Source organism: Ceratotherium simum, chromosome 35, assembly GCF_057802395.1.
Source record: "Ceratotherium simum simum isolate JZ-2026a chromosome 35, ASM5780239v1, whole genome shotgun sequence".
Taxonomy (NCBI): Eukaryota; Metazoa; Chordata; class Mammalia; order Perissodactyla; family Rhinocerotidae; genus Ceratotherium; species Ceratotherium simum.
Genome location: NC_141934.1, coordinates 15,359,496 through 15,371,525, shown reverse-complemented (window position 1 = coordinate 15,371,525; position 12,030 = coordinate 15,359,496). Strand labels below are relative to the sequence as shown.

Here is a 12,030-nt window from a genome sequence, read left to right as displayed (position 1 = left end):
AGTCAACTCTGGGGGCTGCAAGGTCACATCTCACACTTCCTTTCAGGTAAGGGAAGGCTGGAGCTGCTAGCTTGGTGACAGAACTCGTGGTCCAAGAAGAGGCTTGAGGTCCCAGAAAAATCTTGAAAACTGATTGCTGGACAGGGCTGGGAACTGCGCAATCTTGGGCCAGTGATAGGGTGGAGGTGGAGCAGCTGTGGTTCTTTCTAGCCTGTTTACGGGAGAGTAGAGCTCCAAGCCTTTTTTTTTTTTTTTTTTTTTTTAAAAGATTTTATTTATTTATTTTTTTTCCCCCCAAAGCCCCAGTAGATAGTTGTATGTCATAGCTGCACATCCTTCTAGTTGCTGTATGTGGGACGCGGCCTCAGCATGGCCGGAGAAGCGGTGCGTCGGTGCAGGCCCGGAATCCGAACCCAGGTCGCCAGCAGTGGAGAGCACGCACTTAACCGCTAAGCCACGGGGCCAGCCCGTCCAAGCCTTGCAAAGAATCCCTCGGCCTGCTTATGAACAATTCCAAAAGGTTTTCTGAAGGCCCTGGGAAAATCTGATGGCTAAAGTAATTTCTCCAGGGAAAGTCAAGACAGTCAAGGACCAATCTAGGGTCAAGTTTGAGAGGAAGCAATGCTGAATTAGTTTGAAATACCTATCTTTAGATCCGTGTATCCATCCATCCAACATATATTTAGGGAGCTCCTGCCAGGGGCTAGGGATGTTTAGAGTCTCCAGGGACATGCCTCAGCTCCCTGTGTCTGGGCGAGGTGGGGCAGCTCAGAGGTTCTGTCTACTATGTGGGACTGTGGAGCCAGACAGACCAGAGTTCAAATCCCAGCCCTATCATTTCCTAGCAGCGTGACTTTAGGCAAGGGACTTTACCTCTCTGCACCTCATTTTCTTCATCTGTATAATGGAGAGACCAGCTGTTCTTGAAATCCCCCTCATAGAGTTGGGAGAGGTCAATGAGATAATGTGTCCCAAATGCCTGGCAAATGGTAAGGTCTCAATAAATAATAGCAATAGTTCCCATTTTTTGGACCTGGGCTAGGTCTTTAGATGCATGATTTAATATAATCCTTGCCACCACCCTATAATGCAGGTATTATTTCTATTTAAAAATGAAGAAACTGCCCCTCTAAGAGGTTAACTAACTTGCAGGAGGTCACACAACTTAGGTTTTTCCCAGGTCTGTCTGATTCCAAAGCTTATGCTCTCAGACACTGTGCCTCCCCCAAATTTTGATTTCCTGTGGTAAGAAAAGAGAAATGCATGTTTTTAGGCTCACAAGGGTTGTAAAACGAATTTAGCTGCTAGGAGCGGAATAGAGTGAGTTGCCTAGATATGTGATGCTATGGAACAGGCCAATTCAGTGGGATCTGGTGAGAGACTCTTACATTCATTCCAGAAGTCTGGGGTATTCTAGAGCCATTGTGGAGTATTCTAGAGCCATTGTTCTTTATCTTCCTTGGGTTCTGAATCCCTTCGTGCATCTGATGAAAGCTATAGATCCTCTCCCTGGAAAAATGCCTGTGAGCAGAATACACATTTTGTGCATAATTCCAGGGGGCTTGTGAAACCTCTGAAATCCATCCATGGACCCCCATTAAGAACCCTCCTCTAGGACAGCATTTCTTCAGTGTGGACACATATCACTAGTGGTGTCCAAGATCAGTTTAGAAATATGAGGACAAAATGTCTTATATTCTAATGTTTATTTATAGTTACCTTCAACTTATGACAAATGAGACTAGTTTTCCATTTATGGTGATGATATAAATTTGCCTTTTAAAAATATACTTATTTGGGCTGGCCTGGTGGTGTAGTGGTTAAGTGCGTGCACTCTGCTGCTGGCGGCCCAGGTTCAGATCCCAGGCATGCACCGACGCACTGCTTGTCTGGCCATGCTGTGGTGGCGTCCCATATAAAGTGGAGGAAGATGGGCACAGATGTTAGCCCAGGGCCAGTCTTCCTCAGCAAAAAAAAGAGGAGAATTGGCATGGATGTTACCTCAGGGCTGATCTTCCTCACACACACACACACAAATACAAAAAAATATATACTTATTTAAAAAAATAAAATAAATTTAATTAAAGAAAAAAATAAATAATAGTAGAGGTAGGGTGCAGGTAGGGCAGAAATCATGAGGATGACATAGCACACTTCTCTGGGGTTTCTGCTTGGTGGAGTCTTAGTGGGTTTACTTTAGCATCATCTGAACTTCAGAGGACACTGGAAATGACATATTCTTGGGCTCTCTAAATCTGATGGGATGGTTCTGATCAACCAAGAATGCTCCATTTTCTCCCCTTCCCATGGAATCACCCTAGCGCCTACAATGAGCTGAACCATCCCTGCTGCCAATCAAAATTACACCAGATATTGTCTTCATGCAGCTCTAAGTGCAGTCATTTTGGTGCTGTACTCATTCATTTATTCTGCATTCATTCAGCAAATATTACGTGCCAAGTAGCAAGCATAGGACACACTCCATTCACTCCTAGAAAGTATGATATCCTCAGCACCAAAGGACAAGCCAACCTGTCTGATGTGATGGAAAGAGCACTAGATTTGGAGTCAGACCAGGATCTTAGAAATCTGACTCCATAACTCAGTCGTTGTGTAATCATGGGCAGGTCCCTTCCTTCTATGGTGTCTTTTTTCTGACACCACTTCTGATGCTGTTTTTTCTTTTTTTCCTAACACCAAATACTTATTTTTCTACATTAATTCTCCAATTCTCCAACATCAACTGGGTGTCCAACAATTCAATTCAATTCTGACCTTGACTCCCAGAGTTAGCACAGACCCCACAGGCTAAGGGCTCAGTCCCACAAGACCACCCCTACCTCAGAGGCCAGCTGCCAATGAGGTTCCCAGGCTACCTTTACTTCCCCTAGTTGACTACAAATTTGGGGGTTCCCATCACCAGCTCCTCAGATTCGAAAATTCTTTAGAATGACTCACGGGGCCAGCCCCGTAGCTTAGCAGTTAAGTGCGCACGCTCCGCTGCTGGCGGCCTGGGTTCTGATCCCGGGCACGCACTGACGCACCGCTTCTTCGGCCATGCTGGGGCCACGTCCCACATAAAGCAACTGGAAGGATGTGCAGCTGTGACATACAGCTGTCTGCTGGGGTTTTGGGGGGAAAAATAAATAAATAAATAAAATTTAAAAAAAAAAAAGAATGACTCACAGAACTCAGGAAAGTACTCTACTTACTATTAGGGATTTATTATAAAGGATACAACTCAGGAACAGCCAAATTGAAGAGATACAGAAGGCAAAGTATTGGGGTGGGGGTGGCGCAGAGTTTCTATGACCTCTCTGGGTGCACCACCCTCACAGTACCTCATGGTTTCAGAGTTTTTGTGGAGATTTCATCACATAGGCATGGCCACTGGTGATTGAACTCAATCTCTAGCCCCCTCCCCTCCCAGGAGGTCAGGAGATGGGGAGGGGGAGGGAAGTACACAGGGGCGGGGATAGAGGGCTGTAAGTTTCAATCCTCTAATCACATGCTTGGTTCCTCTGCTGACCAGCTATCTAGATATCTGAAGCTAGCTAGCCCCCCTCACCCCAAAGAGTCACCGCATTAGCATAAACTCAGGTGTAGTTGATAGGGGCTCATTATGAACAACAAAAGAAAATTTCAAGGATTTTAAGAGCTCTGTGCCAGGAACCCTGAACAAAGACCAAATATATATTTTTTATTACACTACACCTTCTCCAAGTCTGTCTTCTTGTTATAAAAAGAGGGTATTCAATTGGATAAGAGGTTGCAAACTAGAGGGCCATAGGCCATATTTAGATTGCATTCTGTTTTTTTTTTACTTATTTTGTTTTTGTGAGGAAGATCAGCCCTGAGCTAACATCCATGCCAATCCTCCTCTTTTTGCTGAGGAAGACTGGCCCTGAGCTAACATCCGTGCCAATCTTCCTCCACTTTATGTGGGACACCGCCACAGCATGGCCTGACAAGCAGTGCATCGGTATGCGCCCGGGATCCGAACCCCGGCCACCAGCAGCAGAGCATGGGTACCAAACCACTACACCACAGGGCTCGCCCCTGCATTCTGTTTTTTGTTTTGTTTTTTTTGTGAGGAAGATAAGCCCTGAGCTAACATCCATGCTAATCCTCCTCTTTTTGCTGAGGAAAACCGGCTCTCAGCTAACATCTATTGCCAATCCTCCTCTTTTTTTGTTTTCCCCCAAAGCCCCAGTAGATAGCTGTACGTCATAGTTGCACATCCTTCTAGTTGCTGTATGTGGGACGCGGCCTCAGTATGGCTGGAGAAGCGGTGCATCGGTGCGCGTCCGGGATCCGAACCCGGGCCACCAGTAGCAGAGCACGCGCACTTAACCACTAAGCCACGGGGCCGGCCCCCCTGCATTCTGTTTTAAAAAATGAATTTGTGACCAATATTTAAAAATGATATTTCTCATAAAAACAATCCAGATTTCTGGTCTCACTTGAAAAATCAGAAGATGTTTAACAACATTAGGTCAGCATTCCCAAATAGCAACATCTGCTGCGCCTTTAAAAGGGGTATTCTATTTGCCACAGTCCCCAACACTCCCTATGGTACCACCTAACTCACCTCACTCATTAATGTTCCCTGCTGGGCCCCTGTATTTCTAAAGTCCTTTCAAATCCCCAAACGTATGATACTAGAAGAACTAGGTTATTGTCAACTAGAAGCTCCTTGAGGATGGGACTGTAACTGACTCTAGGTATATATTTCAAGCATCCAAATGCTGCACAGTATATTTCTCTGATAATTAGAGAATACTTATTGCCTGCCTCACTTTGGGATAAATAAATAGGAAATGAGAAATGATTCTGCAGAACTAAGTGATAAAGGAATGAAAAAGGCAGAAAGCTTTTTGGTTCCTAGAAATAATACCTCCAAAGGGTCTTTGGGGGTTAAACACAGGCCAGAAAGGCATGGGTTTCTGATAGTGCCCTTTTTTCACATTTAAAGAAAATAATTAGGGTCCAGAGGTAGTTCAGATGAGCAGTGCAAACACAGGAGATGCTAAGGAAGGCAGGTGCTACAAATGGAGAAAAACCTATAGGCATTTATTTATTTTTTTTGTTGAGGAAGATTTGCCCTGAGCTAACATCTGTGCCAATCTTCCTCTATTTTGTATGTGGGTCACCACCACAGCATGGTTATTGACAAGTGGTGTAGGTCCATGCCCAGGAACTGAACCCAGGCCGCTGAAGCAGGGCATGCTGAACTTAACCACCAGGCCACAGGACCAGCGTCTATAGGCATTTATTAAACAAAACCCTACTATCTGTTAGAAAACCTTAACATCATCCCATTTCATTCCTTTTCTTCAAAGTTATAAATAAGAAAAAGGCACACTGTCTACTCAGCTAAATGTATTAAGGTAATATATTTGAAGTTAAGAGAATGGATTTTAGGGTCATCCAGACCTGGAACTTATTCATTTATTAACAGCATGACTTTGTTAAAGTCAATTTCCTAATCTGTAAAATGGGGATGTAAGACCTGGTATTTTTAATTCAATGCATATTTGATTCAATGCATACTCTGTGGCAGACACTGAATTAGATGCTGAAGATGCAGTACTGAACAAGACAGGCAGGGACAGATAGACAATAACCAAGCAAATCCGTGAGACAGTTCCTCTGAAGGAATAAATGAGGCACATACAATGGAGGAAATAAGAGTGTTGCTGTAGAGAGTAACTGAAAGGTGTTGGGAGAGGGCAAGTGGAGATGGGAGTTCAGGGAAGGTGGCATTTGAGCTAAAATCTAAGTGGGCAGATAGCCCTGCCAAGAGGGAGATGGGAAGGAAGTGGTCCTAGGCACACAGCTGCTGTGAGTAATAACTAATGAACAAAGCACTTGGTGGTAAACAGCCACTCAATAAACAGCTGCTATTCTTATTACCTGATGCACTTTAACTACTCTCAGCTCCTTCTGTTTAAACAAGGAGAAGTTGGCCAAGCCATAGATTAAAGGGAGGTACACACACACACACACGAAAAGTAAAGGCCCGCAAGAGACATTCAGGATTCATCTGGCATCATCAGTAGATTCTGAAGCTCTGAATCGTACACCCAAGTCAGGCAGAAGCACTAATTAGCCTCACTCCTGTTGCCAACCCAACTTCTTCTTCAGGAGCCACACCATACAGAACTATTTTAACTCCTCGCACCTCTAATCCCACCACTGGTAACCTGGAACTAGGAAAAGCCTCTTAATTTGATTCAATTGATATGCATATGTTGTACCTGAGGTTCTCATTATTCCACCTGTTTCTTTTTGGCATTGTGAGCATCTGGTCAAATTGTTGTTAAGAGGTTCTGGGTTAATGAGAGGTGTCAAGAAGAAAAATGCAGAAAGGTAAACAGAAAGCTTCTGGTTACATGATTAACCTGCTAACTTGTTTATGGAAGTTCAAAAACACATTATAGGCATTTAAGGATTGGTTGTTCAAAACCTTGCTGTGACTCTTCGGACAGTTCCATAAACTGATAGCTATTGATAAGATTCGCTGAGCACCTAATATATGCTACGTTGTGCTGAGAACTACAAATGAATTAGTTTATTTAATACTCCCAACATGCTTATGCAGTGGTTTCTTTTTCTATTTAGTCCCCCTTTATAGATACGAAAACTGAGGTTCAAACAGCTAGTAAACGAGAGTGCTGGGACTTAAATCCAGATCTGCCCAGGCTCCCTAAGCCTCCAAGACCTTGCTTTTTTAACCACTTAGTGGTTAGCCACCCTAAGCCAGAGGAAATACCTTTGAGGACTGTCTTTCTATCCATTAGGGCACTTCTGCCCTAGAGATAAACCCCCAACCAAGAAACTCCTACACAGGAAAGACTGCCTCACGAAGCAAGAGCCCCACGCTGGGCACACACACCCGGGAACAGCACTCCCAAATCCACCCAGAGGACCCCCCCACCCCCTTAAAGGAGGTCTGTATTGCCCAGCAGGGAAACCCCACTCTTGGGGATAATCCCTTAATTCATAACGAAACCCTCTCCCATTCCTGAGAACGCCCCCAGTATTTCAGAAGGGGACCGGCTACATAATTTGCGGGGCCCAACGCAAAATGAAAAGGTGGATCTCTTGTGGAAAAAAATTAAGAATTTCAAGAATGAGACAGTAGAACATTAAAGCAAGCCCTGGGGCCCCTCTTCTGAGACTGTACTGCTCACTTGCCCAGGAAGCTGGCCCGGCTTCAGAGATACCCTTTCAGCGAAAGGATGGGCCACCCCAGTCAGAATCCCTAAATCCTTCTGACCTGGGGTGAAGGTGAGGGGTGCGTAGGACACCCAACCTCCTAAGACTGTCCTTGTTCGAGAACACAAGATTGTTCTCGACTCTGGGACAATCTCCGTAAATTTGAAATCACTTCCCTTGGCTCGGGCAGACGTTCCCCTCGCACGCTTCTAGCCGCTGAGTGGTCCCAGGGATCCCGTCCCAGCTCCACCTTCGGGCTGACCTCACCACCTCTCCGCGTGCGGCCCATTGCCGCGGCAACCGACGCCGCGAGCGGTGCATTGTGGTCTGCAACAAAATGCAGGGGAAAGATCCTGAGGGAACCATTGAGTCCATCGGCCAATGGGAGAGTCCTGGGAGCTGCGTCAAGCCAATGGGGCCGTTCGGCGGGGGGCGGGGCCGGCGGGAGCAGGGCGGGGCCTAGGCACTAGGCGGCGGCGGCGGCCGTCGGGCTCCTTAGATGCGCCACGGCTTCGTTAGCGAGGGCCGCTCCTGCCGAGTCTGAGCCTCGCCAGCCCCTCCCCCAGGAGACCGTTGCAGTTGGCCATCCCCTGCTCCGCGGTGAGAGACTCAGGGGCTTCGGGGGGCTTCGCTACCCGGTTTCGTCCCCCGCCGTCGGTCCGCGCGGCCCGCGCCTCTTGGGAAGAAGTCGGGTGGGAGGCGTCGTCCCGGGGGGCGTGGGGCGGGCGGGGCGTCCCGGGGGAGCTGGCGCCTCGCAGGCGCAGTCTGCACCCCAACTCCTCACTGTTCGCCCGGGCCTCGCCCTGCAGGTAACCATGTGCGACCGAAAGGCCGTCATCAAAAATGCCGACATGTCGGAGGAGATGCAACAGGACTCGGTGGAGTGTGCTACTCAGGCGCTGGAGAAATACAACATAGAGAAGGACATTGCGGCCCATATTAAGAAGGTGAGGACGGGGCGCGGGCGGGGGGCGCGGGCCGTTTGCGCGCAGCCGGGGCGAGTCGCAACTTAGTTCCTTCTCTCCGATCCTGCGTCCCCGAAGCGCCTGGCCGAGATCCTTGGGGGCACGCAAGGCAGCTCGGGTGTAGAGGTTTCCAGAAAGGACGCAAATGAATTTTGCGCTCCTCTTGGGAAGACCAGATCGTCGGCGCCCGAAGTTTTTTTATTACTCAGGTCTGCGGGGGAAAGCGCCACCTAGCAACGGTTTCTAGGATCGGGGAGCAGCGGTTCCCCCTTCTGCATGATTCCTGCGCTGAGGAGCCATCTGGGTGTTCCGAAGGGGGGGCTGCGTGGGTGTTTCCAGCCGGGCCAGAGGGAGATCTTGCCAGCCTTCCACTGGGAATTGTAGTCGGCAGTCGAGGGAAAGTGGGTGGTAGTGGTGGTTGAGGGCTGGGGGTGGGGGCTTGGTAAATGGCACTCTGTAGAAAGCTGGCAGGACTGCCAACTTCACCGAGCTGTGTGTTCTGGAAGGGAAGGAAGCTGGCAGCGTAAGCCGGGGAGGGTTCCAGTTGAGAATGGGAAGATAAAAGACTTAAGACGGAACCGAAATACCTTTTTTGAGAAACGCAGCAGTGCATTCGTCTCGCCTGTAAGAATGTTATTCCCTTTAATAGATTTAAACCACGTTCACGCTGCATACAATATAAGAGTAGCCAAATTTTGTGAAATTCACAACAGGGATGTGTAAGAATTTTATAGAGAAAGATTCGCTTCAGCGCCTGCTTGTAGTCACCTAGTGAAGAAATTTCAACACAGACAGTCTAGTCCCCAGAGCCCCTTCGAGTGGGGAAAATAGGGCAAAGTTGTTCCTGCAGTTTGCTCTCCTTGTGGACTAGTTGGTAGATTGGCGCCATCAGGACAGATGTGGAAAGGACGACTATTGAAATCATAATTAAGGATAAAATTTGACCAGGTGGCTCAGATCTTGCTTCCAACATTCTTAAAGGAACAGTGGAAAGCCAAGTATCTTGTCCCCTTAAATCTGGATCCACAATAGTAGGAGTGCTAATTGAGGTTTTGTCCTTTTGGAAGTCTTTTGGTTTCAAGGATACTGGAGTGCAGTTAAGGAATGAGTTATAGGGTATTTGGGGCTAAATATTTATCATTTTCTTGGATTTGGGGGTGCATGACATACAGTACGAGGATAGTTCTGTTAACACAGAAGAATATGATAAACTACAACTGTTGATCACCTGCTGTCAATGAATAAGAACATTATAGAAGTTATGAAGGGGAAATTACCATGGTAACAAAGCACCCTGTCTTTGAGGCTGCCCTTTCTGCCTTCTACTTCCCCGGCCCCCAGCTTAGCTGGGGATTGCAAGTATGTTTGCATTAATGCACTATGTAGGCGACTTGGAGCTTGGGAACATTCTTTCCTTCTAAGAATTTGCAGATGCTAACGTTCCTCCTTTCTGCCCCTACAGGCTCTGCTTATCTAGGAGGCAAACTCTGACTTCGGGTTTAGCACTAAAATTCTAGTGTTTTTTTTTCTTCTCCCCCACCCCCCAGGAGTTTGACAAGAAGTACAACCCCACCTGGCACTGCATTGTGGGGAGGAACTTCGGTAGTTATGTGACACATGAAACCAAACACTTCATCTACTTCTACCTGGGCCAAGTGGCCATTCTGCTGTTCAAATCTGGTTAAAAGCATGGACTGTGCCACACACCCAGTGATCCATCCAAAAACAAGGACTGCAGCCTAAATTCCAAATACCAGAGACTGAATTCTTCAGCCTTGCCTAAGGGAACAACCTCGATCTTTGAACCTTTATTGTGTTGTTTTGTACGGGGCATTCTCTGTACTAATTTGTTGTGGTTATAAAACAACTAGCAAAACAGCTTACATTTGTATTTATTTTCTATTCCATACCTTTCTGCCCCATGTTTTTCCTCCTCAAAATCCATTCCTTTCAAAAAAAAATAAATGTGTTGGAGAAGTGTGTGTTAGTGACGATTTGTTTCAGATAGTCTAGGGTTGAAGATGGCCTATCATTTGATCTTGACTAGGTTCATGGGGATGAGTCCTTGATATTTCTGTGGGGATATAATAGACTAGCCTATTCAAAGTCTTGAGTCTTTAATTCTCACCCATCCTGCAACTGTTGTGCATGGAAGAATACTACTCAGAAATGCATGTCGAGAAATGCATGGCAGAGAAACTTGGATTAAATCTTACCCCTATTCTATAAGTGCTCATTTTGTTAAAAGATGTTGCTGTAGAATGTTTTGGGCCTTAAGCCTCAGGTGGTGCTGATGAATGTGTAATAGAACTTTAAGCTTTCTATGGCTTTAAAGTGGAAATAAGCTGATAAAGTTGGGCTAATGAGAAATTTGCTGGCCTCTAGGCTGTTGCCCCTCCCCTGCCTTGCCTCTAAGGAAACTAAAGATTAAAGGTAATCTTAAAAGGGAAAAAGTATTTGAGCAGCAGCCCTCCATGTGATTCTAATAAAGTCTTTGCAGGAATTTAAACTTGTAAGCCTGCTGTGCTGTGCTTTAACTAGCTGTGGTCAGAAACCCAATTAACATGAATTGAAGCTTTCATTAAAAGACCCAATTAAAGCTGTGGATAAGTAACCTTCATTAAAGGTTTCCTGCTATCAACTTTAGGAAGACAAATCTTTTCTGTAAAGAAAAGCAATATGGCAGGCTTGGCTTTTGTAGGTAGAAAGGAAATATTCCAGAGGCTGAAATAACCCTCAGCCATCTTGGGAAGTTAAAAGGAAGGTCCTGGCTTTCTAGTTTCCCTATATTGTTTTCAGTGTTCACATGAGGTAAGGCTTTTTGTTTTAGACTTTGGATCCTAGGAGACACAAGTAGGATTTCTGAGCAGTCAGGCTGCTGCTACATAGAAGGGTGTGGTAGGTTTGAATTGGTAGGTGATGACTCCATCTTAAGAGCAGCATTAGGTCCATAACATCTTTGAAGGATTATTTTTCTTTACCAGAACTTGGCGTTTTAGGAGTCCTAGTGAAGTTGAGCTGTTAGGAGTGGGAAAGTTTCAGGGTAGAGGGGCAAAAGTTGTTTTACTGTTCACTGTGGTAGTTAAAATGGGAGAAGAGTTTTTCCTTTGCTTTCTGCAGGAAAGAAGGATGAGGAGGTACTGTGGAACAGGAGACTGCAATTGGGGTGATTTAGGTTTGTATTTATATAAACAGACTGAAAATGTTCCTGTAATTCATTTCTTTTTTTTTTTAAAGATTTTATTTATTTTATTTTTTCCCCCCAAAGCCCCAGTGGATAGCCGTGTGTCGTAGCTGCACATCCTTCTAGTTGCTGCATGTGGGACTCGGCCTCAGGATGAACGGAGAAGTGGTGCCTCGATGCGCACCCGGGATCCGAACCCGGGCCGCCAGCATCGCAGCGCGCGCACTTAACCACCAAGCCATACGGCCGGCCCTGTAATTCATTTCTTTTCTATCTCTTTTCCCTCTTTAGTGAGCCTGGCTCTATTTTGAAGCCCAACAGGAATTTGGGCTCCAAAGCTGTCTATCAGTCTTGTCCTTCTCCAGCAACACTCTAAATCTGATTTCAGTCCACAAACAGCTGGATGTGGGGGTTCTCATTTGATCAGGCCCATATCTACTGCCAGGAAGTGGCAGCTTTTTAACTTTTATTTTTTGATTGAGGTGTGAGAAAACCACATTGCCATGGAGATAGGATTGGGTTGATGGTTTATGAAGTTCCTTCCAGCACCTGCTCCTTGTTAATTTCAAAGGCCAGTAGGCTCCAGCTGGCTAAAAACAAAATGTAAGCTAAAAACAAAATGTAAGCTAAAAGTATTTTTTAAGGTTTAGCATTTTATCA

At 46.0% G+C, this 12,030-nt stretch overlaps 1 protein-coding gene across 1 annotated transcript; it reads left to right on the top strand.

Moving 5' to 3' along the window:
* Window positions 1–7,678: 7,678 nt before the first annotated feature.
* Window positions 7,679–10,166, top strand: DYNLL1 (dynein light chain LC8-type 1). Its single transcript, XM_004429909.3, has 3 exons — window positions 7,679–7,821; window positions 8,031–8,168; window positions 9,734–10,166. The coding sequence occupies exons 2-3, from the start codon at window positions 8,037–8,039 to the stop codon at window positions 9,869–9,871; spliced, it is 270 nt and encodes an 89-aa protein (XP_004429966.1). The 5' UTR covers window positions 7,679–7,821; window positions 8,031–8,036; the 3' UTR covers window positions 9,872–10,166.
* Window positions 10,167–12,030: the final 1,864 nt, after the last annotated feature.